The 27,952-nt window shown below is 53.1% G+C and overlaps 1 protein-coding gene across 2 annotated transcripts in view; it reads left to right on the plus strand.

The window, feature by feature from the left end:
* The first annotated feature begins 571 nt into the window (after window positions 1-571).
* MN1 (MN1 proto-oncogene, transcriptional regulator) overlaps window positions 572-27,952 on the plus strand; it is a 47,769-nt gene continuing 20,388 nt past the window's right edge. Inside the window, exons 1-2 of one of the 2 annotated variants that reach the window (XM_023538446.1) lie at window positions 572-5,503; window positions 6,985-7,595. In XM_023538446.1, the coding sequence (XP_023394214.1) occupies window positions 1,780-5,503; window positions 6,985-7,145 (3,885 nt within the window). In that variant the 5' untranslated portion in view covers window positions 572-1,779 and the 3' untranslated portion in view covers window positions 7,146-7,595. Of the gene's footprint in view, window positions 5,504-6,984; window positions 7,596-27,952 lie in introns of those variants that run through there. The other variant, XM_011373388.2, reaches the window with a different exon arrangement.

Here is a 27,952-nt window from a genome sequence, read left to right on the forward strand (position 1 = left end):
AGGAACGTGCAAGCGCCTGTGTCTCTCGAGGAAAACCCTAACTTCGGGGTTCCCCGCTTGCTTTCACCTCCAGGAAAATCCAAGGGCCGGCTAACTTGGACGCACTAGCAAGCAGACAGCGGTGGAGAGCCAATGGTTCTTCCCAGGGCTGATGCGAGGTCGACACTTGGCGACTTTCCGTGGCGAGTCCAGGAGCTTTGCCTGGCGACCCCATTGTCTGAGCGCCCCGCACCGTTTACCGCCCACCTCCCCGCCCCCTGTCCACCCCGCAGGTCTCGCTTCAGTTGGGGGTGGGGAGTTGGTAACTGAGTGGGAAGGGGGGTGAACAAAGCCAAGCTCCCGCCATTCTCCTCCCGCGCCCTCTCCAGCCTGATGAGCTGGGAGGACAGGGCGCTCCCCCCCCAGCGCACTGGCGCCCGACTCGGAAGCGAAACCCACGCGGGGGACCCCGGAGGTGGCGAAGTGCGGGTTCGTGGCGGGGGCCTCAGCAGCCAGCACCCAGGACCACCTTAAGAGCGAGCCCCGCCCCGGACTCGGAGCTCGGGCTGCGCTGATTGGTGCAAATGTAATGGCTGAAATTGATTGCTGAAATGCAAAACTTGTTGCTGCTTCTCCCGGCGCTGGGCGAGAAGCAGACACAGAGAGGGGAGCTGAGACCCTCGGAACGCCCCACGCAGAGCCCCCCCCCGCTAGCCAGGAGAGGGGTGCACAGACCCCCCAGAGCTGCCCCGCCCCACCCCCATTTCGGGCTCCGAGAGCTTAGCCGGAAAGCCTTAGCCTGTTCGCCCAGCGTGGCCCCCAACCGGCGTACGCCCCCACCCCGAGTCCGAAGGGGACTCGCGAAGCACCTCGGCGCGAAGGCAGGGAACCCGAGTCTTGGAGCGACCTAACCCTTCGTCTCGCTGCCTCTCGGCGCCTGGACTCGTGCGCGGAGACCCCAGCGAACTCAGAGACCGAACAGCTGAGGATAGAAGCGGCAGGCGGCGGACGTGGCCGAGAAGCTGCGCGCGGGGTCGCGGCGCGCTGGGTGCAGCGCACCCGCCGCGGAGCGGGGGATCCGTGCCTTCCCCCAACCTTCGGCTCCAACCCCGAGCGTCCGCCGCCTCTCCAGCGACCCTGCGCCCTCGGCTCGGGGGCCAGCACCGGTGATGTCGAGCGGAGCTTCCAGTCCTCCGACCCGCTGAAGAAGCTGTAGCCGCTTGCTTGGGGCCAACGGGGACTGAGAGCGGATCGTGTTTGGCTGAGGCTCGGCTGCGGAGCGCAGGGACTCCGTGGGGAGGGGGGAGGAATCGCTCAGTCCGTGCCCCGGCGCCACCACGGTTTTGAAGGGTCTCCCTGTCCAGCTCCTTAGCAGCTCCGCCACCGACTCCGGGAGGTTTCGGGCGGCGTCCTGAGGCTCCCCACCCAACCCGATCGGACTTAAGAAGGTGATTGCTCTGCTCTCCCTCCCTTCTTCCCACCTTCTTTCCCCCCACTTAACTTTTTGTCTTCACTCGCCTCCAGCTCCGTTCCCTCCCCACTCGGGGCATGGGCCCCCCAACCCGGCTCCTGGAAGCCCCGCTGTGCCGTAAGATGTAAGAGGCCCGCGTGGGGCAGAGCCAGAGCTTCGGGATAGGAGCTGATAGACCCCAGCCAGGCGAAGTGGCAGTGCGCGCTGCGTCCCTGCGGTGCTGACTGTCCCGGAGCGCCCGACCCAGGGCCGGAACGAGTAGCTGGCCGGCGGTGCGCGGCGGAGAGCAGGCTGTCATGCCCTATTGATCCCCCCGCCCCCCGCCAAGTATGTTTGGGCTGGACCAATTCGAGCCCCAGATCAACAGCAGGAACGCTGGCCAGGGCGAGAGAAACTTTAACGAGGCCGGACTAAGCATGAACACCCACTTTAAGGCCCCGGCTTTCCACGCTGGGGGACCCCCTGGCCCCGTGGACCCTGCCATGAGCGCGCTGGGTGAGCCCCCGATCTTGGGCATGAACATGGAGCCTTACGGCTTCCACGCGCGCGGCCACTCGGAGTTGCACGCGGGGGGGCTGCAGGCGCAGCCGGTGCACGGATTCTTCGGAGGCCAGCAGCCGCACCACGGCCACCCGGGAAGCCACCACCCCCATCAGCATCACCCCCACTTCGGGGGCAACTTCGGCGGCCCGGACCCAGGAGCCTCGTGCCTGCACGGGGGTCGCCTGCTCGGCTACGGCGGCGCCGGCGGCGGCCTGGGCAGCCAGCCGCCCTTCGCCGAGGGTTATGATCACATGGCGGAGAGCCAGGGGCCCGAGACCTTCGGCCCGCAGCGACCTGGGAACCTCCCAGACTTCCACAGTTCGGGCGCCTCGGGCCACGCCGTGCCTGCCCCATGCTTGCCGCTGGACCAGAGCCCTAATCGTGCCGCCTCCTTCCACGGCCTGCCCGCCTCCAGCGGCTCCGATTCTCACAGTCTGGAGCCCCGGAGGGTGGCGAACCAAGGAGCCGTCGACTCGCTGGAATACAATTACTCGGGCGAGGCGCCCTCGGGACATTTCGACATGTTTTCGCCCTCCGATTCTGAGGGGCAGCTGCCTCATTATGCGGCGGGTCGCCAGGTTCCCGGGGGCTCTTTCTCGGGTGCCTCAGCAATGCCCAGAGCTGCAGGCATGGTGGGGTTGTCCAAAATGCATGCTCAGCAGCAACAGCAGCAACAGCAGCAGCAGCAACAACACGGCGTGTTCTTCGAGAGGTTCGGCGGGGCCCGCAAGATGCCCGTGGGTTTGGAGCCCGGAGTAGGCTCCAGACACCCGTTAATGCAGCCTCCCCAGCAGGCCCCACCGCCGCCTCAGCAGCAGCCCCCGCAGCAGCCGCAGCAGCCGCAGCAGCCGCCGCCGCAGCAGCCCCCGCCGCCCGGGCTTCTGGTCCGACAAAATTCGTGTCCGCCTGCGCTCCCGCGGCCCCAGCAGGGCGAGGCGGGCACGCCCAGCGGCGGCCTGCAGGACGGGGGCCCCATGCTGCCCAGCCAACATGCACAGTTCGAGTACCCCATCCACCGGCTGGAGAACCGGAGCATGCACCCTTATTCCGAGCCTGTGTTTAACATGCAGCACCCCCCTCCGCAGCAGGCGCCCAACCAGCGGCTGCAGCATTTCGACGCACCCCCCTACATGAACGTGGCCAAGAGGCCGCGCTTTGACTTCCCCGGCAGCGCGGGAGTGGACCGCTGCGCTTCGTGGAACGGCAACATGCACAACGGTGCTCTGGACAACCACCTCTCGCCCTCCGCCTATTCAGGCCTACCCGGCGAGTTTACGCCGCCGGTGCCTGACAGCTTCCCCTCGGGGCCACCCCTGCAGCATCCGGCCCCGGACCACCAGTCCCTGCAGCAGCAGCAGCAACAGCAACAGCAGCAGCAGCAGCGCCAAAACGCGGCCCTCATGATTAAGCAGATGGCGTCGCGGAATCAGCAGCAGCGGCTGCGCCAACCCAACCTGGCCCAGCTAGGCCACCCCGGGGACGTGGGCCAGGGCGGCCTGGTGCACGGCGGCCCGGTGGGCGGCTTGGCCCAACCGAACTTTGAGCGCGAAAGCAGCGGCGCGAGCGCCGGGCGCCTGGGCACCTTCGAGCAGCAGGCGCCGCACTTGGCGCAGGAGAGCGCGTGGTTCCCAGGTCCGCACCCGCCGCCGGGTGACCTGCTGCCCCGCAGAATGGGCGGCTCGGGCCTGCCTGCTGACTGTGGCCCGCACGACCCGGGGCTGGCGCCGCCCCCTCCGCCCAGTGGCTCCGGGGTGCTGTTCCGGGGCCCTCTGCAAGAGCCGCTGAGGATGCCCGGAGAGGGCCACGTGCCCGCGCTGCCCTCCCCGGGCTTGCAGTTCGGGGGCAGCCTGGCCGGCCTGGGCCAACTGCAATCGCCTGGGGCTGGGGTAGGGCTGCCAAATGCTCCCTCGGAGCGCCGGCCCCCGCCGCCAGATTTCACGGCGCCCGCGCTCGGGGGCCAGCCTGGCTTCCCGTTCGGCGCGGCAAACCGTCAGGCCACGCCGCACAGCGGCCCAGGCGTGAACTCGCCCCCGAGTGCGGGCGGGGGCGGCGGCAGCACGGGCAGCGGCGGCGGGGGCGCATACCCGCCGCAGCCTGATTTCCAGCCCAGCCAGCGCTCCTCGGCCAGTAAGCTGGGCGCGCTCTCGCTGGGCTCCTTCAACAAGCCCAGCTCCAAGGACAACTTGTTCGGCCAGAGCTGCTTGGCTGCGCTCTCCACTGCCTGCCAGAACATGATCGCCAGCCTCGGGGCCCCCAACCTCAACGTGACCTTCAACAAGAAGAACCCGCCCGAGGGGAAGAGGAAACTGAGCCAGAACGAGACCGACGGCGCGGCCGTGGCCGGCAACCCGGGCTCGGATTACTTCCCTGGAGGGACTGCTCCTGGGGCCCCAGGGCCCGGAGGCCCGTCAGGGACCAGTAGCAGCGGCTCCAAAGCCTCGGGGCCGCCCAACCCACCCGCCCAGGGGGACGGCACCAGCCTCTCCCCCAACTACACCCTAGAATCAACGTCGGGGAACGACGGCAAGCCGGTCCCCGGGGGCGGCGGCCGGGGACGGGGTCGCAGAAAAAGGGACAGTGGTCACGTGAGCCCCGGGACCTTCTTCGACAAGTACTCCGCAGCCCCGGACAGCGGGGGCGCTCCGGGGGTGAGTCCAGGGCAGCAGCAGGCACCGGGCGCAGCTGTCGGGGGCAGCTCCACGGGAGATGCGCGTGGGGCGCCGACGCCTCACGAAAAAGCGCTCACGTCACCGTCGTGGGGGAAGGGGGCCGAGTTGCTCCTGGGGGACCAGCCAGACCTCATGGCGACCCTGGACGGCGGGGCCAAGTCGGACGGTAGTTCCCCGCACGTGGGCGAGTATGCCTCAGACGAGGTGAGCACGAGCTATGCCAACGAGGACGAGGTGTCATCCAGCTCCGACAACCCCCCGGCCCTGGCCAAAGCGAGTAGGAGCCCCCTGGTGACAGGCTCTCCCAAACTCCCTCCCCGGGGGGTGGGAGCAGGGGAACACGGACCGAAGGCACCCCCGCCCCCTCTCGGCCTGGGCATCATGTCTACCTCTACCTCGACCCCTGACAGCTATGTTGGCGGAGGGGGCAATGGCCATCCGGGCACGCCTGGCCTAGAGCAAGTCCGGACCCCGACGAGCAGTAGCGGTGCACCACCACCCGATGAGATCCACCCCCTGGAGATCCTCCAGGCACAGATCCAGCTGCAGAGGCAGCAGTTCAGCATCTCTGAGGACCAGCCCCTGGGACTCAAGGGGGGCAAGAAGGGTGAGTGTGCCGTTGGGGCCTCGGGCGCGCAGAATGGAGACAGCGAGCTGGGCAGCTGCTGCTCCGAGGCTGTCAAAAGCGCCATGAGCACCATCGACCTGGACTCGCTGATGGCAGAGCACAGCGCCACCTGGTACATGCCGACTGACAAGACCTTGGTGGACAGCGCAGACGACGACAAGACGCTGGCGCCCTGGGAGAAGGCCAAACCCCAGAACCCCAACAGCAAAGAAGGTATATGCGCTCGTTCTGGTTCCCTTCACACCTCCCAGAGACCCACCCCACCCACATTGCAGGCCTTAGCCCCCACTTTGAAGGCTCCATGAAAGGGGAGGGTCCTTTGGGGTTAGGTAGGATAGCACAGGGCCTTCTTAATGCCCAGCTCAGAGCTGGATACTCTTCCTTTGGATACGCCAAGGCCTCTGTGAGTGGACCCCCTCTCACCCTTTAGGTGCTGCCAGGTAGATTCTAGTTCCACAGTAAGAACTTAGATGGCAGCCCTGTGGAACTATTGTAGAGTTTCCTCCCCCGTCAAGTTTTAGCCAAGTTGCTGGGTGCTCAGAGAACTAGGAGCCTTTCTTTTCACACTAAGACCTTTCATCACCCTCAACATTCAAGCTGGTTCCACTTTTTAGGAATTGTGCCCCCTCCCCCCCCACAGGACACCTGGGAAGTTGTGTTAATGCCTCCCCACTGTTTCCTAGTCAGTCAACCTCCAGCTCCAGCTCCCTTTCCTGTGCCAGCATTTTTAGAAAAAAAAAAAAAAAAGTTTCTAGCTCTGCTGTCGGCAGGCAGCATCACTCAGAGAAAACACCTAATTTGACATTTGTTCCTAATGAGTAGCTGTTTTGTCTCTTCTTAACTGTTAGAGTTTCATTGAAAAACTGGAGATCCGTAGGGGTTGTAGAAGGCAGGCAGTCTTTTCCGGGTGCATCTCCTTGATATTTAATAGGGGGCTGGGGCTGGGGTGGGGTCTGCTTAGCAGAGGCCAGACTACTCAACCAGGGTATCATTTGTGTATGGGGATATGGATATACATTCTTAAGACACAAAGGACCCGTGTTTGTCAATATCTCCCTGGCTTTGGTGACAGATGTCCCGTCCCAGTTCTCCTTTGCATTCTAAGCACTGCCTCCCCACCAGGCCTGGAGGCTTTTTAAGGTGGGTGGGGTGGGGGTTAGTCAATGAACCACCGCTGCAGTTAATAAGAGTTTTTTTTTTTTTAACCTAAAGAAGACTGGGCTGCAGTAGATATCCGTTTTATTTTAATGGGGCCTTTTGTTCCTTTCACAGATAATGGCTTCTTAAAATTAGGTAACATCGTTTTTTCCCCCCATTCATACCTTTTTCTTTGAAACCCTAGTAGAATCCCCTTGGTTTCATCAGGCTGAATATTACCATGAAGCCAGGGGCTGGCGATTTCGCTGCGTCTTTAAAAAATAGATCCCTTGATTCTTGCCCTTCTTCGAGTTCTTTTCCTCTGCCTTCGTTTTTCCTAGTCCTCCCCAAATCCTGCTCTCTCTTGACCCTGGGTGTAAGGAGAGGAGAGGGTTTTAGGAGAGTGGGATGGGGGGAGGGGGAGGGGAAGTGTGGCTGGAGTTGGGTGGCTCAGAACTCGGCTTTCAGGGCGCCTGTCCCCGGTAGCTTTCCCGCTTCGGTTTTCCAATTCATGAATGCGGCCGCGCTGCTTTTCTCTTTGTTCGCCTACTGCCCAGCCCGGGACGCCGCTCTCTCATTTGAAGCCGGGTGTTTAGCATGCACAGCAGACGCTGGGGCCAGCATCAGCATTCTCCAGGCTTCTCCCAGGCAAGGCCATAAATTGGTTAGTTTGGGACCCTCCACTTCTTCTCCCCGCTTTTTCCTCCTTCCTTTTTAAAATGGAGTTGGACGCAGCATCCTGCTTGCTCGGGGCCCCCCTTCTCTTTTATTTTCTTGTACACAACATCTCGATCCCCGCCAATCGATACCTGGTTAGTACAAATCCCGGCCTCTGTCACTTCTACCTGGCTTGGCCTGGCTGCCCCTTCTCCTCCCCCTTCTCCCATCCCCCTAGTAATTAAGAACATATTGGCCAAAATGGGGTGAGAAAAGTTAAAAAAGAAAACTATATTTAGAGAATTAAGAACGGAAAACCCATAGCACTTTGCTGGCGGGTATTTTGAAGGACCTTAGGTGGCGAGGAATTGGGTGGTTTTAATGAGTTTTTTTTTAAGGTGTCGGACCATTCCCTTCCCAGTCCATCCAACTACTTTTTCTTTACAGAAAACGATAAATGAAAAGATGCAGGCTCTGAATGAAGAAATGTCATTAAAGAAATGTAATGTTTTGCTTGTTTCATTATCGCAGTCAGATGAGGGAAAATATTTTTTTGGAAACAGATGCTAGTCACTTAATGGTTGATTTCCCCTGTAAGCTCAACGAAGCCCTCCCCTGCTCACAGGAGGACAGGGACTTCCTTCAGGAACAGGCTGCCCGTCTGACCGCCTTAGAGGCATCGGCAGGGACACCCACTTGACCTCCTTTGTTTTCCACTCTGTGATGTGGGAAGGACAGTTTCCTAGATAAAGCCCTGAATTGAGGTCACTCGCAGCTTCTGCAGCCTTGGGGCTGCTAGTTAAGGCTTTATAAGGTATCTGCATCCAATTGCTGCTCCCTTACTGGTAGTAAATAAGGAAGATTAAACTTTTCATTATGATAACACCCTACAGTTCCATCTGCACATGTTGTATAAATAGGTACACAGAGCCTTCAACAGGCCCCCGAGTCCCCTGGCTGAAAATCAGAGTGAAGTGTGCCACTTCGAAAGAGAGTAAAAAAAATTAAAGTAAAATGTCCTGCTTTTCCTTAAACACATGCCTATATGGTCCCATCAGCCATGAAGCAATGGTGTCCAGCGGCTTTGAATCATATCTCCTCTAGGTTTCAGCACTGGCACACACTTTCTTCCATCCCCCTCCCCCCCTTCAGGCAAAGCCCATTTTTGTAATGATATTTTATTTTGTCACACCGTAAAACACGCCAGTACTAATGTGATTAAATATTAACACCGTTTTTGAAATTCTTCGCTCCAATGACAAAATACGAGTCGGTATTTAACAAAATGATCCGTGCTTGGATTGGAGAGAACGAACGAGTCTTCAGACCTGCACAAGCCGTGTAGCCACTGGGACGTGCCCAGATTGTCTTATGGGGTTTAGATGTCCTTTGGAGGGGAGGGAACTCGACTGGCAAGTTGCAGTTCTAGAAAAGTCTAGGCCAAAATGACATGTGATTATGATTTTTTTTTTTTTTTTTTACCAGGGAAGCGAGCCTCTCCAAATTATGCTTCCCCTGACTTCTTAATCAACCCACCAAACAACTTTTATATAATGAAACTCTACAGCTCATCATGAGGTTCTGTTTGCACAAAGTTGGGGTGGGGGAAGGGTGAGGTTGCGTAAAGAAAAAAAAACATCAGCCTGAATTTGGGCCCATTCAGACATCTCTTAAATCAGTGAGGATTACATAAATTTTGAAATCAGTTTGCAAAATCGTCCACCTATCTTTGTAATGGGTGTGTGGCTATGGAGGAATTTCGAAACAGAAGGAGAAATAATGATACATTGTAGATGAAGGTTATTTAAGTCTGAAGAAGTATATTTCCCCCTCCTCCTGCCCCTTCCTTATGATTTTCAAAACTCGAGTTAACCATATTCTGTTATAAGTTTATCCTTGCCAAACTTCCATTCTGTTGGTTGCTCTCTATGTTAAAATCCGAGCAGTCTAGAAACGCTCTTTCACATACATTGAAATGGCAGAGGTCTCTGTATTTGCTCTGCATGCAATCCTGCCCTTTTTGGAATTATGACATTTTTACAGTGATGCGGGAGAAATTTTTGGAATTTCATGCTTCCCTCAGCGTTCTAGTCAGAACATAGTAAGGAGCGCTGAGAAATTTAAGGCAGGGAGGAGTTGAACACTGAGTTACCTTAGACATGGGGCAGAGTTGGGGGAGGAAGTGGGGGGGGGTCCTAGTGCTGTTTTTTTGAGTGGTTTCCCCAGCTCGTCTCTCTCTGTGGAGAGAATTTTAAGGCTCACTCAAACTTGTTTGGGGAAGGCAAGGAGCCTTGCCTTCCCGTTTCCCTGTGAAATCATCCAGCAAGGGTTGCATGCCTTCATGTGACTTTTGCAGCCTCCGGAAGATGTAACCCAAAACTTCACAGGTGTTAATCAGGGGTAACATAAACAGGAGCCCCCTTTGTGCAGCTGACATTAGGGCCTGCCTGCTCCCTGGCTAGTCTGGGACATACTACTACTGTTCTTGGTGCTTGTTTAATATTTCATGGCTGTAATAAACCTGTCTTCTTTGCCCGCCTCCCGACATAAAATGCCAACCTAGCACACATCTGCAATTACACATTTCTACTAAATATTAATAAAAGACAAGGATGTTTAAAGGGGCTGGAGCTTATCGATGTTGAACTTGTTATGGTTTCTGCCACTGGATTTTTTTCTGGCTGTTTTGATTTTAAACAGTCATTGCCTTCTAATATGTAATATATTCGTATGTATTCTTACATATAAATATATATGATTTATGTAGATCGAAGGGCTTTCCTCAAGGATAGCTTTCTTTAATATAACTTCATTTAGATTTCTTGTGAGGCCCCTTCAGACCAGAAGTAGGAGACTATTGAAATGTACTTCTATTTTATTGAGGTTTCTAGGAAAGGAGTGAGGGTTGGTTAATCTAATTTCTCTTTCTAGCAATGAAATTCTACGGTTCCTGATATGATTTTGTTTGCCTGGCAGAGGTATTTAAATTTTCACAAAGAATCTTAATAGGTCCTGAAAATAAGCCTGCCCTCTCCAAGAAGTTACTTGATACTCTCTACTGATATAAAATCTACATCTTTAATAAACATTCTGGGAGGACCAGGTGAAATTAGAGGAGGGGAATTCTTCCCATTGTGGAAAGACGAACTTGAGTATGTACCCTTGGAATTTCACAGGATCTCAACTCACTCCATGCTGGAAGATTTAGCAAAAGCACCTTTCTCTCCACTTGAGTGACAATAATATCAGCTTGTGTTCTTTTGCCCTGGGAGTGATTCTTCTTTGCCAAAAGCATTTAGGAGATAAATACTCCTAGTAAGGAATCCTATATTTACCTCTCTTTGGTTAATTTTAGAGATTAAAAGGCTATAGCTTTATGTAATAGGATCACATGTTTCGGGGGTACGTGAGGGCGAGCAGGCTTCCCAAGCACATTATAACATAAAACACCAAACTGTCTCATGCCAGAGGGGACCTGTGTTTATTGGGGGCCCCCTGTAACCAGTGGGTGCACCTTACAGCCTTTCCTCACCACCCCCATGCTTGTTCCATCCAAGTCTTTACTCTGGAGGCGCTGGAATAGCCTAGCTCCATCATTTTGACTCAAGTCAGGATTTTGACTTGCCGAGCCGATGTGTTTGTTTTAGGACGATGTCTATTTTTAGGCACGTCTTGGGTGGACAGATTTGAGTGTGGGTTTTGATTGCTAGTGGCTGAGATGTTGATATATACATGAGAGCGTGATTGAGAAGAGAGGCATTTGGGGGAGATTTTTCAAGTTTCCTCGCCTTCTCGCACACACTGGAGCCAAATGAAGTGGTCTGGGGGCCGGCTTGGAAGAGTCCAGCCGCAGTGGGTATCGGATCTGTGTCTGTCATCCAAGGTGGAAAGCAGGGCCCTGTGCAAGTCCATGCGTGAAGGAGCACCCCCACCTCACCCCACCCCAGCATACGCACATATACATATGTATGGCCAAGTGTATTCCCATCAAATCATCCAGCTACTCCTCCAGTTTATCCTTACTCTACTTTCTGAAGGCGTGTGGGGAAAGACGCTAAACCTTCAGTCTCAATGGCCTTAGCAGGCAGGCAGGTCCTGATTCTGTAAAGGACTGAGTGAGCACAAGTCCTAAAAATAGAAGGAGGAATTTGAAGATCCTAATTGTGAAATCTCTGCTTCTCGGGCCTCCTGGGCCGTGGGTGACTGATTTGCAGTATTTCGGTAGCAGACGCACAGGTCACCCCTCGCTGGGTTTTGTGTGTGAGTGTGCATGGAGGTGTCTCTCTGGCTGAGTTCAGCTAACACCCCTCTTTAGCCAGGAGAGGAATCTTTGAATTAGTGCCCCCTCAACCCCCGGCCACCACTTTCCCTCCCAGCTGAGGGAAGTGGACGCTGCTTCTCACTTACGGAAATTCCTCTCCTTTTTTGTAATCTTTTGGTATTAACTACATGGTGGAGACGATGCTGGGCTTTCGAATTAGTCACAGCCTTGCCTTCAGGGACCCTCTGTGTTCTGATGCACAACAGCTAAGCCGACGGTCCCCAACTCAGTGCCACTCAGGAGACGGTTCTGGGGCCCTGACACATTTCACTCAGTGGGCCGCCCAGCGCCGAGGTGGCCCTGATCACTTTCTGCCATCTTGCGACAAGGGGACAGCACGCATCCAACACACAGGCTCACCCCCAGCGATCGGTTACTTTAGGGTGTGAATGAGAAGGTGCTTGTAGGTGTGCACTTCAGGGGATTCTTATTCTGTGATGGGATTGAAAAGCAGAGTTAAGTTTAATTTGCTTGAGTGAGGAGGGACGTTTGAGAGACATCATTCTCACACGGTGTGATCATCACAGACCTGCTTTGTTTGTTGGACTGCATTTTAATCAGTGGCCTCTGAGGTTTAGGAAGCAAGTGGAGGGTCCACTTCCAACACGGTGTTTGCCCAGAAAGGACACAGTATGTGTATATGCGTGTGTGTGTGTGTGTGTGTGTGTGTGTGTGTGTGTGTGTGGTGGCAGAGAAACTGCCACAGGTTTCCCTGCATTTTGTAATCCAAGGAGGTTTCTAACCCATTCCTGATAGCTTCCAATTTCGGCCCTACGAGGCTGTGTCGGATTGGCACCTCTGGTACCTACGGAGTCGGGGTCCATCGTAGCCATTGTGTCCCAAATTCTCATTCTCTCTCTTGGCTGAGAAAGCTGGTAGTTTTTCATAATCATCTCTTTCTTGAGAGAGAACTTTCTAGTGATCCTTTCACACTTTTATACATCATCGTAGGGGCCCAAATGTCCTTTAAATGTAAAGGCGATTGAATTTAACAGTTTGGAGGTCTGAGTGTGCTTGCAATAACAAATTGGCTCTTTCGGAATGTCCCAGAAGGAACATCGGCCACGGAATAGACTTGTCCAAAAGAAGGGAAAAACTCTCAATAAACATCCCAATACAAACTCTCATTGTTGGGGGAAAACAGGCTTTCATGTTCTCATCTTTAAAGCTCGGGGGTCCAGCGACATCAGCTTGCCTCACCCCCCCTGGTAGGAGCTGGTAGGAGCTGCTGTGTGACTCAAAGCCGCCGTCTTCTTCCCCATCTTCGATCTCTCTGTGGAAGGTCTTGGGCTCCCCGCGAAATGTTTGACTCTGGGATTCTGATCCTTGGAGCTGCCTCTGGTTTTCTCAGTTGCAGTCTGACTTACCTGTGCTAGTGTCTGGTTTGAGTGAAACGAGGCGCGTTGGGCAATGGTTTACAGAAGCAGGGAGACCCTGTGTCAAAGGCATATTTGGGATTCATTGCTGTGTATGGTCTTTGGGAAGTGAAGTGCTTTGAAGACACTGGTCACAGGGGGCGGGGACCAGGCCTTGCTTTTATCTCGAAAACTATCTCTGCGACTGCTCCGCTCAGAAATAGAAGGCTGTTACGCCTGCGGAGGAAACGCAGAGTAACTTTGGTGCTGAGGCATTTCGCGGCCTTTATCGCCTGCTCCCCCTTCCAGCAGCCTATTTCATGAGAACTAAGTGGCCCAGGGATGCGTTCAATTCTGAGAGTTTAAAATTAGTTTTTCTTTCTCATTGCTGATAATAATTGAAAGAGTTTTGGTGCACAAAGGTTTCATTTGATCTTGAGGCTCGGGTCAAAAATTTCTCTGGAGCTACGTGGTCTCAGGCCCTCGTGACGCAGCTGGCTTTGTGTGGTGTGTCTGGGGGAGTCGTGTGCACCAAGTTGAGGGCCCCAGTGTGGTGTTCCTGGCCATATTTGGGAGCTCCTGGGACATGAATGAGTGAACGGTTAGTGAGTGAACTCTTTTCCACGCACACACTTGCACACATGTTACACACACACACACACACACACACACACACACACACCCTGCTCCCTGTTCATCCAGTCATCCAGCGCAGGGCGAGATGTCAAAAAGATATGACCCTTTTCTGTTACCGCGAAGCAGTGTTTTCAGATGCCCTTGGATCTTGGGACACAAGCATTGTCCAGTGATTGGCAACGACCACCAGGAATAGAATACTTCCGAGGAACCATCTTATGACTGGAGAAGGGGTGGGGGAGTTCGCATAAAACATAGCCGGCTTTCAAATCCCCGAAGCTGAGCCTTCCACAGAAAGCAAGGGTTGGTTGGGAACTGGCTGAGAAGTAAGAAGGTTCTACGCTGTCCGCGTGGCCTGTTTGAAAGTCCTTGAAAATGTTAGGGCCCGAGCCTTGGTGTGGACACTCTGGCCTCCTTTCCTATGAGTCAGAAACACCTCCAGTTAGGAAGCCTCGATGGAGATTGGGGTGTGGATTTTTTTCTCAGGGTGGGGGCAGTAGAAGTGTGTCCATATGGATTGCAATGTTATTTACTGACATTTGGGGTTCAGGAGTGGATAATAATTTATAAATGTGGAAGTCATTTATGTAGCAACTCCTGGGCAAGGCTGGGGATGAGTGAATTGCTGGCGGCTGGTGTCGGCCATTGTAAAGGACAGAAAGTTTTTGGCTGAGTTCTCCCTGCTGGGCCTGGGGCTTCCACATGACTGCAGCTCTTTTGGGGAGAAATAGATGCGGAGGACCCAGCCTGGGACGGCTGACCGTATCGTGGGTCTGTTAGCAATCAGAGCCCGTTTCCCGTTTGGTTAGTGGCAGAGGCAGACACGTGGGGCAGGGAAGATGAAGACCCAGATGGGCCCTGGGTGGGGCGAGCCCTCATAACGTGCCTGTGGCTAACTTCTCCTGCAGAAGAGCCGGCCCCAGGAGGCCTGCTGCAGACATGTAGAGGTTTGCAGATGCGCCCAGATTTTTCATAGAAGAGGGACAATGGGGGTGGGAAAGAAAAGTGACCTTTCCCCTGGTGACCCCGTAAAGTGACCACCAAGGCTTCCCTCCCAGCGCTGAGCCTCTTCAGGGAGAATCTTTCCTTTTACAGACCTTGCAGGCAGGTCTCACCGTCTTGAAATGCAAGCAATGCCCTCCCACACAATCTATATATTTTCTCCTTTTTCTGAATGGTAGGCAAAAAGAGAACGAAAGTAAGTGACGAATTCAGCAAGAGGAAGATTTCCCTGACTCAAGATAAACCAAGTGTGGAAAGTAGCGGGAAAAATGAGTCTCCTCCTTCGTCCCCTTCAGAGGACCCACCGTCCAGCCATCAGTAGCCCTTAACGCTTTTGTAGTGAGGCCTAATTGGCTCAAAACGAATTGACCGTTTTCATCCCCTGCAATGTAACTTTTGGTGGTTGTTTAGTATTTGAGGGGAGAGAGGCTGCAGACCAAAATTTGGCTTTTTTAAACAGGAGCAATTTCACGATCCTTGTTCTGTGACTATTTCTAAATTGTCTGGGCATAAAGCTCTGGACGCCTTTTGCAGGTTTCGGCTCGTGTGCAAGCATGCACGCACACCCCCACCCGCCCATGCACACACACAAACACACACAGGCCTGAGAAATCTTAATAAGAAATGAAAAAATAAACTTTTTTTCCCTTTAAGAAGAAGCTCGTACTAAGTTTTGGCCCCGTTCAGTTTTAAGTAGAAGCTTATTGATCTCATTGTGGTCAATTTTTGCCAAATTTGTAATCCTGTTAGGCCTCCAGGAGAGGCATGATTAATTTACTTGTACATTTCACTATTTTGGGTCAGTTTAGTTAATAAGTATTTATTTTGTGCTCAGTGTGTGTGGAGCATTTTGCTGGGATTGGAAGTTTCTGTGTGTGTGTGTGTGTGTGTGTGCGCGCGCGCGCGCGTGTGTGCGTGTGTGTGTGTGTGTGTGTGTGTGTGTGTGTGTGTACGAGGGTTAGTGTGCACACTAATCGCCCGCTCTCCCATCAGGGAATAAAGGCCCCCAGCCTTGGTTCCCACCACCTTCACAGGAAGAGAGGGCGAGTGGCTTCTTCCACCTTCACTTGTCAGGGAGGAGGGAGGAAAAGCCTCAATGGTCCAGCAAATCCAGCCTCCCAGAGCCTTGGAGAGAGCCAAAAAACGTGGGCTTCCTTCTAGTGTCTTGGTCCCCGGAAAGTTACTGAACGTTAATTCTTAACTGACTGGGAGCCGAATGCTTGACATGGAGAAGAGTTCAGAATCTTAAACCACGTTGGAGCACCTTCCATGCTGCGGCTTGACAAATGGTGGTGCTGGGTGTGTGTGTGTAACTTTTAGAGAAACGCATAGTTCGACTTCCAAAGAAGGAAGAAAAAGTCTGCATACGTCTCGAAAGCTGGGATAACGAAAAACAAAGCAAAACAGCCCGCAGCAGCTTTGGCCTTTCCTAATGCTCAGTCTCAAAAGGGGAGCTTGTGTCATTTTGATGATGTGGGCACTTCAGCTGGGGGTCTCAGGTTGCCCCCCTCTTCCTCCCTGGGCTCCCCACAGCCTTCCTGTCTCTCTGCTTCCAGATGATGGGCTAAAATTCCACTTTTGTTATTCTTATTTTTTTAAAGACAGGTTTTGGTGATACCAGTTTTAGAGCAAATGGTTCCCTGAGCACCCCCACTCCCCCATTTGCCTCATTCCTCGAACACATTTTCCACCGAGGCTTTGCCTTTGCAGAGCGAGGGCCGGACGGAGTATTTTCGGCGCTGAGCCAGCCTGCCGTGAACTTGAGGCGCTGAGGCAACAAGCACTGGGAGAGACGAGGATACAGTTTTTTTCTTTATGTGGGCCCGTTGAAGTCTAATGGACATTGGTGTCTGGCCTTAAATTTGGAGAGGGTCTTTATCTAACCCTTAAAACCAGAGTCATTTTCAGTAATTATGACGCCCCAGGCTAGACCACTAAATCTTCCAGAAGTTTGTCTGGAAGATGGTGGCGGTGGGGGTGGGAGGAACAGAGGGGCACACCTGTTACCTGTATCTGCTGTAATTATGACATTTCTGGACTGCTGGTTTGAAAGGAAGAATTTAGAGACCAAGCAGTGCTGGAAGAGAGCAGCCTGAGGCATTCTGGCTCATGGCAGCGAAATCACAGGGGCCCCCACGCTCGGTGCCCATCATAGCCCCTGCATTTCCTAAATGAATTAATTTAGCTCCTCGACATTTGGTATTAAGTAAGTAGTTATTTTGGGAATCCGAGAGAGAAAGTGCTGGAAGACTTTTTTTTTTTTTTAACTTTTTTAGGAAAAGAGAAAGTGTTGCATTTTAAAGTTTGAGGTGACTGGGCATCCAGGCGAGCACTGTCATGGGGGAGGACATGTTTGGTGGGACGAGGCGGGACATGGCAAAGCTGCCTGGCCCTATCCCTGTTTGTGTTTTAGCCTCTCTACAGAGGGAATTTTTCTGTTGTTAAGAACGGCGGAGGCCGCTACACCCCAACTCTGGGCAGTCTGTTCGGAGGTATTGTTTAGATTACTCTCGATTTTCAAATTGAGAGAAACTCGGTTTAATGGAAAAATAGCAGAATCACTCTCTTGGTGTGTTTGCGTTAGTGTTTAAAAATAGTTTGTTTTCATATCCTGAATTTCATCCTTTCTTGTTTGCTTGTTTGATGGAAACCCGAGACTGTGTGTGTGTGCGCGTGTGCACCCGTGTGCTACTAGCACACACATCTATACACATGCCAGCAGTCGAATGATTGCCGTCGCACACCCCAAAATCAGTTGCAATCTCACAGCTCGCTAAAGGGATCCACAGAGCATTTGCTTTTTAACTTAAACCATCTTTTCCCTTCCTCCCCCGTCGGCAGACCACTCACAGCCCTCCCACCCCCCCCCAAGCAATATTTCTTTCTTTCTTAAAAAAGGCATGCGGAGCCTGTTTGCTGAGGTCTCTGTTGGAATCGATTTTCTGGGGTTATGTATTAAATGTGTTTGAGGGCGATTTCAACCCTTAGCCTGGTCGCCCCAGTACTAATGGTAGCAGAGCCGATTATAGAGAGGCAAAGAATATTGTAAATGGCTTATGCAGAAAAACCATTTAGATAAAAATGCAATTTTCTCTTCTGCATAGAGCGCTAAGAATTAATAGCACATCTTTCTAAATGGGTATTTTTATATTATATTTTCTTCCTAATGAAATTCTTTTCCTAAACAGGAACATGTTTCATTTGAAACTTTAGAGTAAAATTGATCTGTTTTGAAGCCTGCAAAAACTGGTCTCTTCCCTCCCCACTCTGCACCCAGGGTTTCTGAAGTTTAGCTCAGGCACAGGATGACGCTGGCAGTTCTGTCACTTTCCTGTCCACAGTAAGAATGAGAACAGGGAGAGGGGCTGGGTTTGCCGCATTTTGTTTTTTTTTTTCTTCCTTTCTTCCTGGGGTGGATTTAGGGGCGTTGGGTGGTTTCAACTTATCGAGAAACTAGTCTTGAAATTCCAGCTCTTTGTGCTTGGTGCCCCCAAACCCTCACCTTTCTTGTCTCTGGGAATTTCCCACCATCCTCTAGGTGTGTCCTCCTCTCCCTGGCTTCTTCACAACTTCGGGGAGACCCCTGCCCAGGGCCTGCTTTTCATTACATGAAAGCTGTTAAAGAGGATGCTTTCAGCCCCTGAGCGCCCTCCGAGGGGCTCTTCTGTGGGCCGGCTCTCCACCAGGGCCCATGTGGCCATTTTGGGAGGAGCGGAAATTCAGAACTTCTTAGAAGACCAATTTCACACATTCCAGGAGAAGCTTGCGGCGGCCTCGGCGTGGAAAGTCTTTGAGAGTTCATCGAGCTGGCTGCCATGGGCCAGTGTCTGCTGACCCAGTTTTTCCTGCCTGGGCGTGTGTATGTGGAGATACTGGGTAGACCTGCGTTGACAACTTAGATGTTCAGACGTGACAGCAGTTGAAGCTGTCGTGTTGCAGTTGATGAACGTCCTGAAACACGTGCTTATAGTCTTCAGTATTGACATAGCACTAAGATGGAAGTTTAGGTAAACTTTTAGAATGGGAAAGAACTTCCCCCATTTTTGCACGCCTTCTCAGCTGAGACATCCAAGGCCCAAGAAAGAGAAAACTTGAGAATAAGAGAGCGTCTCTGCCCCCAGTGAGAGTGGGAGGGTCTAGAGTCAGGCAGGCCTGGGTTCGAATCTCAGCTCTGCTCCTTGTGTGCTGCGTGACCTTGGGCATGTGGTTCACCTCTGAGCCCAGGTTTCCTCACCTGTAACATAAGCGTCACCCCTGCGTCCCTCTCAGAGGGCAGGCAACTGGCCCAAGGTCATACAGCACTGCTGCAGAATGAGGACTGGGCTGTAGCTGACCCTGGACCTAGGCCTTTGCTTCCTGCCTCTTGACCCCCTCACCTGGGAGCTAGGATCTGAATTTGCTAGGCTAAGCCTTGTGCAGACCGGGGCCAGAGTCTTATTAAACCAGAAGTTTCCAAACCTTCTGTAGAAACCACCATGACACACATTCCTGAGGACAGCAGAACTTGTTCCCCTTCCTGTCGTGGAGGTGGATGTTGTATAGGAGATAGTTCTTGACCTTGGGGAAACCGCGGTAGTACCAGATCCTGTCAGACAAGTGGTCTAGGTTTCAGGCCTGGCTCTTTGATTCTTCTGAGCTGTGTGACCTTAGCCGCTTCTTGCACCCAGCTTGGTTTCCTCATGGATAAAATCGAAAAAAGGGGGAAAAAAAATTTCTTTCCTCATAGAAGTATTGCGAGGACTAAGTAGAATGATTTTAGCTAAATGGGACTAAATAAAATGATCATAATGATGTAGCGAAGCGCACAGGCTCTGGAGCTAGACTACCGGTGTTCGTACCCCAGCAACTCCACTTTCTAGCTGTGTGACCTTGGGCAGGTTACTTAACGTTGCTGTGCCTCCATTTCCTCATCAGTGAAAGAGGACAGTAACAGTTCCTACGTCACGAGTCTGGGAGGAGTCAGTGAGTTAATATATACATGAGTTAATACTCAGAAGACTGCCCGACACAGAGGAAGTGCTGTGCTAGCACCAGCTTTTATTGACGGCCTACTGTGTGCCAGCTGGTTCATATACAGTGTCATCCAACTCTTCAAAGTCCACAGTGGCATTGCTGTTATAGTTTGTTCCATCTTGGGGATGAGGAAACGAATCCCAGAGAGGCTAGTTGGCTTGTCTTTGGCTGCTGAGTGGTATAGGCTGGAGGGGAACCATGCCAGGCTGTGCATCAGGCGGTTAGCACAGGGCCTGGCACTGGGGGATTTGCTCAGTAAATGTCGTTGCATCATGGGGCAGGGCCGGGCTGGAACCCACTGCTCCTGCAGCAGCATCTCAGGCCTCACTGTCGGACCCTCTCCTTGTCTGGGGCAGTCAGACCCCGTGTGGACCTTTGTGGGCTAGTCCTAGACCAGTATGCCGGCCATGCATGGTCAGGCACAGGTGGCTGGCCGCAGGATGTCAGTGCCTCGGCATTTAGGTATTTATCTTCCTCCTGACAGCTCTCCCTGTGCACTGAAGAAACAGTTCCCTGATAGGCGTGAGTAATGGTCAACCTTCTCGTTGAAGGAATTCATGAGATGAAGCAGTCCCCAGCCTCTGAGCACTTTGCCAGGAGCCTCTGCCAACCATAAACAACCTGGGAGCTGGCAATAGACAAATTAAATCCCTGTGTTGGGTGCCTCAGGTGGGACTGTGGGTACCTGGCAGGTTTGGATTGAACAGAGAGAATAAGAGCAAGAGAGAGAGAAAACTTGAGAATAACAGAGCGTCTCTGCCCCCGGTGAGAGTGGGAGGGTCTAGAGTCAGGCAGGTCTGGGTTCGAATCTCAGCTCTGCTGCGTGACCTTGGGCATGTGGTTCACCTCTGAGCCCAGGTTTCCTCACCTGTAACATAAGTGTCACCCCTGTGTCCCTCTCAGAGGGTTGCTATGGGGGTATATTAGCCCTGTGCCCTGGGGGAAGCAAGCAGCAGGATAAATTGGTGAGAGTAAAGGCTTTGGAATCAGCTGGAGGGGAGTCGTTCTCTGCTTCCACACGGGCCCTTAGTACAGCACCAAGTCACAGCACCTCTCCCTACCTCAGGGTCCTCTGCTGCAAACCTGGGAGAGTAACACACCTCCCCTGAGGGCCCCGGCTGTGGTCCTTATGCTGGGACGATGGGACCCCCTACTCCGGGGGAAACTTGGCGGTGTCTGGAGATATTTTTGGTTGTCACAACTGCAAAGGAGGGAGGGCGCTACTGGCATCTAAAGGGTAGAGGTCAGGGATTCTTCTAAACTCCTACAAAGCACAGGACCATCTCAACCTCCCTCCTCCCCAACAATTAATTATCCAGCCCCAAATGTCACAAGTGCCAAAGTTGAGAAACCCTGAACTACAGTGAGGAATTGCAGTTAGGTTCAAAATAATACTGAACACATGGTAGTAAAGTCTGAATTCAAAGTGCCTGGCATATTTATTCATTCAACAAACATGCACCAAGTACTTACCAGAGGGGGCAATGCTGTTCTAGGTGCTGAGATACAGTGGGGAACCAGATCAGAAAAAGCCCCCTCCCCGCCTCATGGAGTTTACTTTGTAGGAAAGGGAACAGACAGACAGACAACAAACAAGAAGAGTGTCACAGAGTGAGCATGGCTGGGAACAGAACATTAGAAGAAGGGGACGTGCCTGAGAGTTTCTAGGCTGGGCCACCAGGGAGGCCTCCGTGAGGGGGTGACAGTAAGCTGAGACCTGAAGGACGAGAAGGAGCCAGCCAGTGGTGTGCTGGTAACTGATCAACAACCAGCTCTCTGGGGCAGAGGGGAGATGTTACGCTTGAAGTGTTTGCTGATTCCCCTGGTGTAAATACTTCGGTCATGGCCCGTATCAAGCTCCCAGAGTAATGTCAGCTGTCAACCAGCTTGCAGAATTCTAGATATTTAACAATAGGTTCCCATAGCTGGGAGCCAGCCTTATCAAGCTCTGCGGGAACGGCCTTCCAGGCTGGGGAACACGTGCAGGAGCCCTGAGGCAGGACTGAGTGGGCATGTTCCAGAAACAGGAAGAGGCAGGTGTGGAGGGACAGATGGACCTGACCGAATATAGTAAATGTGCAATTAATGGTGGTTTCTCAGATATTCGAGCCCCAAATATCTGAGAAAATATCTGCTTCCTTCTCTTCCTTCTTGCCTGGCCCCTTCTGAGGGGGCAGAGGCTCTCTTCTAATGATTTGGCAGCACCTGGGCTATAGGTTAGGGCAGGGGGTGTCCTACTCCTCCCAGAGCAGGGTGCTCAGGCCCCCAAGGGTGGGGCTCAGCCTGCCGCAGGTGGGGGATGTGGGGGATGTCCGTCCTCTCCCCGATCTGGGCAGGCCACGATTTATGTCCCGGCCCAGAGAGACTCTGCTTCCTTCTTTTCCCAGGCATTGTTCTCCAGGCCTGACAGAGGTCACCCGGACAGGAAGGTACAGGCCCCGCTGGGGCCAGCCAAAGGAGGCACAGAGGGGCTGAGCCCTGGGTGACCTGGGCTGCCATCCACCTTCTGGGAGAGCTTTCCTTTTGCTTTCCTCCCTGACTCACGTCACAAAGGAATCTAACAGGCCGCAGTTACTGAGCGCCAATCACGCCAAGCCCCGTTTTATAGATGAGAAAACCGTGGTTCAGGGAGGTAAAGTGACCCGCTTAAGGATGCCCAGCTGGGAGGCAGAGTGTGGATTCACACCTGGGCGGGTCTGACTTGGGAGCCTGTGCTTATAACCACTAAGGACCAAAAGGGAAAACTGATTTCCCAACAGATGCTCAAAATAAAAACTGACTCATGGTCTTGCTCCCTCTCAGCAATGGCCAGCCATGCCATTGACTATTCAAATCTTTGCCATCTGTTCTCCACAGGTGAAGGGACAGCGGCCAGAGGCCTAGGTCTCAGGGAGGTGGCTTGGTGTGGTTGGGCAAGGCCATGTAACTTTGCTGAGCCTCGATCTGCCTGTCTGTCAGATGGGTCAATTTTGGTCTCTCCTAGGACCCCTGTGATCAGGGAGTGTCTGTCATCTTGTTTTGGTGTGTCCCATATCATGCCAGAAACCTAGCTATAAACAAAACAGACTCATGCCTGTTGGTGGAGGGAATTATCCCATCAACATGTAGATAAAAGGGGTAATTTCAGGAAATTGGCCAGTATAAGGAGAGAGGGTCTGGGGCTGGCCTTTTTGGCCAGGTGGCTGTGACTGTGAGCTGAGACCAGAATGAAGACAATGTGGCAGGTATCTCCAGCACCTAGCACTGGCTGGGGGCAGCCAGTAGGTGTCTGATGACTGACCGAATGAATAAAAGGACTTTGTCAGCTGCAGGGGTGTACCTCTGCCCAGTCCCAGGGCTGGGGGTTAAGTGCCCTGTCCAGAGATAGCATGGCACCCTGATTCTCCTGAGATTTAGAAGGGGTGATGAGGATTTCCTCCAGAGGAGCAGGCATGAGGACGGTTCAGGGTCCAGGATCCCAGCTCCCATTTCTCCAGGGATAAATAGGGAAGGGAAGGGACATCCAATTTTCTTGTCCCAGATCTGCTTGCCTCCTCTCTCCATTCCTGACACTGGTCCCTGCCAGCCCCTCCTTGCTGTGGGTTGTGCTTGTCTAACACCTACTGACTCTGGACACAGCCACTGTTCCCCCAAAGGCTTGTTACAGACATAAGGGCCTGCCTCACGGTGGTGGGCTATCAGGGGATGCCTGAATTTCCTCTATTAGTTACCCAGTCGCTGGGCATTGGAGCTGGCTATTACATCCCAGGTCTTGGGGAGGAAGACAGCACAGGAAGTCAGGGCCCCAATTGTGATAGCTCTGCCTTTCCCTGGACCTATCCCTTCACTGCCCTGAGTCTCGGTTTCCTCTTCTGTTTTTAGGGTCAAACAGGATTTATGGGAGAAAATGAAAAGCACCCATGTTTGGCACATCCTAGAGGTCACTAAACCTTGACATAAATACAGACGCTTTCTACCTCCTGGGCAGGAGAAACAGGAAACCTATGAGGGGAAGGGGGGGCATGCTGCAGAAAGTGGGGGAGCGGGTGCCCTTTTACAGGGTCCCTCATTCCCCAGCGGGCAGTGAGAAATTGGCCTGCAGAGTTTTGGAGGGTGAGCCTGAGTGCCGTTGAGGGTAGAGATGGTGGCCCCTGCGGATGGCAGAAATTCTTCAGGGGACTAGATGTTTTAGAACTTAAGTCAGTGAAAAAATGGATTTGAGATTTAAAAAAAAAATTTTGCGTTTTCTGGAGCCCCTTAGAATTTTTAATCCTCTGGCCCATATACCCACTTCTTCGATTCTGTTCATATGGGGTTTGGAACATCAGTCCCTTGCTAGTGTTAGGAAACTTCTCAGAATCATGGTAACAACGCTAATAACATGTAAAAGAATATTAATCTCTCCTTCTCCTCTGTATATAGACGGTGACGTGTTCTCCATGGACAGTCATGAGACAAATCACGTGTAGCCCTTAAAAACTGTGCCTGGCTGGTAGGCAGCCCCAATCAGGACTACCTGCTACTTTGTCATGGGCCCGGGCCACCGACTTGGGACAGAAAAGACAGACCCTGTAGGACTTATCTTCTTGTATCTGTTTCTCCCCAAATCCATGTGACTGTGTGCGAGCCTGCTGGCTGGAGCTTTCTTCTAGATTTTGCTTTTGGAAAGAAATCCCTTCCGATTCTCCACCTCCAGCTTTAATTTACGGTTTAAGTGAACAGAAGTGGGGCGGTGAGCAGGGTGGATAGGGAGCAAAATCCTATCTCTGCCCAGACTGGGGTATGGCCTCGTTTTCTTTGAGTTTTAAGGACCCGGTACATCCACTCTTTGCCTGCCGGTCCCTGGGGGACAGAAAAATATCTCCCAGCTGTGGTTCCCCAGGTGTTTGCTCGGTCTCCTTCTCCCAGTCGTCGCCCCCTCCTCTTTTTCCTTCTTCCCCTTTCATTCCTGGAACAATTGTCCGGGCCAGTTCCTCTGGGCCCCTCCACATTCCCGGCCAAAAACAAAAACCATCCTTAACCCCCATGACCAGGCCTGCAGCCGTTTTGTCTGGTATGTGGCGTCCGCCTGGGGTGGGGTGGGGGCATGCATGCTTCCAATTTATATTCTGGCATGCCAGCTTCAAGGGGAGCAGGGGCTGGGCGGAGGGAGGCCTCAGGGAGTGGGGAGTCCAGAACCATCAGATTTCAAGAGAAGAGAGAGAGGGTGAGGGAAGGACAGCAAGCTCTGGGGTCCCAAGGGGCACGAGAGGATTCTGGGTCAGGCCAGGCTCCTGGCCTTTAATACCCTCCACCCCCAACTTGTTGGCCACATTGTGTGGACTTTGGATTTACTCTGTATTCTGTTTGGTTATTATTATTTTTTAATGAGGTCAGGCTGAAAATCCATCTGCCTGGGCTGGCCTGCCTAGGTTTGAAGGCAATTAAACTGAAGACTAACCTCTTAATTAGGGTTTCCCTGTGTAAATCTCATTTGATAAATTCCTTATCATCCTTGGCTTTAACTACAGCGAGACCTCTAGAGGGGATTGGGCTCCCCATGGGACCTCTAAATGAATCCCCCCAGAGAGACCGCCCCTCTCTGCACACGGGGTGCCTCCAGCCAGAACCTTCCCCCAGGAAGGGCTGGGAGAGAGGCCCCTTTCAGGGTTAATTAATCAGAAAATTTAGTGGTGCTCAGTGATTCTGGAGAACTTGTCTGCCACTTTTTCATTCTCCTGGTCCCCCTCCACCTCCCTTCTAGGTCTTTCTTTAAAATTATTTTTGGGGGTGAACTGAACTCTGCTAAAGGAAATCTGTAGCTCTGCCCTCCTTCCTTGCCACCTCCCCCCACTTCTACCCAACCTGTTTGTGTAGATGGTTAAATTTTTTTCCTTCCCTTTTTTAAATGCAAGTGCGGCTGGGAGTGGAAATGTCAGGGGTCAGGCTTCAGGCAGCAGGGAGCAGGGGTGGGGGGGTGGCAGTCTCAGCTGCTGTCTTTGCCATTCGAGAGAGAAATCAGAGCTGAGCTTAACCCTTTGGAGCCCAGCCCCTGCCTGTGGGCTCTGGGTGCTTCTTCCTACTCTCTTCACTAGGAATTTTGTCACTAGGACTTCTTTTTTTCGAGTTTTAGGGTAAAAGCCACTTTTTCGCTGGTGGTAGGGGGTGAAGTAGGGTTGGGCAGTCACAGCAGCATCCCTTAGAAGAATGTCACCTTGGATTCGTGGTCCCAGCAGCATGTTCTGAGCACCTAGGGTGTGCTGGGGACTGAGCTCCAGGTGCCACCCATTTGGACAAGGTTGGTGGGGCAGGCCAGGCCACCTCACTGCTGTAACCCCGTCAGCACGTCAGGAGACATCCCTTTTACAGATAGGACACCAAGGCCCAGGAGCCAGGGTGATGTGTTGAGTCTCCCAGCTGGTAGCAGGTAGGGGCGGGGTGCTTGACTGGAGGCTGGTGTTTGGACTCCTTACACCACTCCATGGCCATTGAAGGGGCGAGGGGCCCGCCTGGGAGCTGAGCACGACTCACCCGTGGCATCCTGACACCCCCATGAAGCAGCTGCTTTTGTCAACCCATTTCACAGATGAAGTGAGTGAGGTGCCAAGAGGGAAAGGGTGTGCCTGTGGGTGTGGCTGGCAGGTGGGAAAGCTGCATCTGACCCCATCTTTCTGCCCACTGGTCCAGGCTGCTCCTCAGCATGGAGATGCCGCCAGTCCACGGAAACTGGAGAAGCAGTGCGAAGCTCGTGCCTGCCAGGTCTCCTTCGTCTCCTGTAGAGTTACCCAAGGGCAGCGGCGAGATGGATGGTCTGTGAAACCAGGCTCAGGAGAATGTGCAGATGGCCAGGGTTCGTGAGGCTGACTCGGGGCTAGGTCTACCAGCGGCTTAGGTCCGCACCTGGCCTGAGCTGCCCCTAGCATGCAGGGCCCATATTGTAATGATCACAGATGTTATCTCCGCGCCTTAATCTGTAAAGAGGTTTCCTCATCTGTAAAGAGAGGATAATGGCAGTGTTCTGTGGGGGAGGGACGACACTCATTTATACACATACACCCATGTGGTTAGTGACTCACACCTGGTAAGCATCAATATACATTAACTGTTGTTATTAGTATTATTTATTCCTCATTATGGAGAAAAAAATGTAGGCACCAACAAAGTCCCAAAGGGCTTAGAAGCCCCATGTCATGATCGGCACCTCCACAGATAGCCAAGAGTATGAGGGTTTCCAGCAGGTGTCAGTGAGAACTGGGAGGGGTTGATCTCAGAACTGGGGCTGTGTGGCTCTGGGCAGGCCACCTCATCTCTCTGTGCTCTGGTGGTAGGGAGGGAATGACAGCTTCCTCAGCGGGCGGTGGAATGCATCTGGACCCGGAGTCTGCAGGGCGAGTAGCGGAGGGCTGGTTTCCTGGCTTTGCCCTTAACTGGGCAGTGGCTTTGGGACCCACCTTGCCGCTTGGGCCTCGGTTTCCCCATCTGGCATGCGGAAGCTGCTGTGAAGCTTTGAGGAAGAAATATACCTAGACGTGTTTCTCAGCCTCTAAAAAAGCTACTCTGACGTCATGGATTATTATTAGAATAATAGAAAGTAGAATCGTTTCTCTGCAGAGTGGAGGGAAATCTGAGCAGACAGGAGGCACAGCACCTGGCAGCTCCAGGTATGTCCAAGGCTCCCTTTGTTCTGTGTCTGCCCTGGAGAGGGCACCTTGGGGGTGGTGAGAGATAGACATGTAGGTAAAAGGACCAACATGATGTTTTGGGGCCTGGTTTTGCATCTCAGTGACTTCTTTTTCATGTGGCTTTGAATGAGCCATGTTGCTACTCTCACCTCAGTTTTCTCATCTCTAAAATGGGTATGGTAGCTTTCCTACCTTGTAGGGTGGCCGTGAGGACTAAGTGAAGTGAGGCATTCAAGGTGCCAGTCTGGGCTCTCACATGATGATGCCATGTGCTTGGTCACTGGTCACCTGTCACCATGACAATGACTCAGGCTGAGCTGAGCCTGGAAAGGTCTTTGGAGCTGCCTGAAGCGGAACTTGAATTCTCTCCTTGCCGGCCTGTGGTCTCCCTTCCTCCCTCCCTCTGAAACCAAAGCCTAGCATCTGTTTCCCCAGGAGCTGTTTAATATTCTGCCTCAGTAAAATGAACTCACTGGAGCCACCCAAAAACAGCTGAATGAACCCCTGGCGCCCGGCGGCCTTTCAAAATGGCTCCAGAGACCCCCTCGGGCCTTGGGAGGCTGACAACGATAGCAGCTGTGGGAGAGGGGCCCCCTTTTCTTCTTAGTGTCCTGGAGGAGCCTGTGCCCCCAAATGGGGCTCCTGAAGGGCCGGGTGGGAGGCCGCAGCCTGGGGAGGGGTGGCCTGGGTTTCCCAGCCTGTTTGGGGCCTCATTCATACTTCTTGGCTCAGAGGAGCTGCGTGTATAGCCACCTTGGGGAGGCTGAGAAAGCTCAGCCTTCCTCCAGTTCTTCCCCGGATCCTTTGCCACCCCAGCCTCGAGCTTGGCATGGTGGAGGCAGAGGCCCAGCCTGCAATGGCACTGTTTGATGATGATGATGATGATGATGATGATGATGAT

The sequence above is a fragment of the Pteropus vampyrus genome, unplaced genomic scaffold, assembly GCF_000151845.1.
Source record: "Pteropus vampyrus isolate Shadow unplaced genomic scaffold, Pvam_2.0 Scaffold223, whole genome shotgun sequence".
Taxonomy (NCBI): domain Eukaryota; kingdom Metazoa; phylum Chordata; class Mammalia; order Chiroptera; family Pteropodidae; genus Pteropus; species Pteropus vampyrus.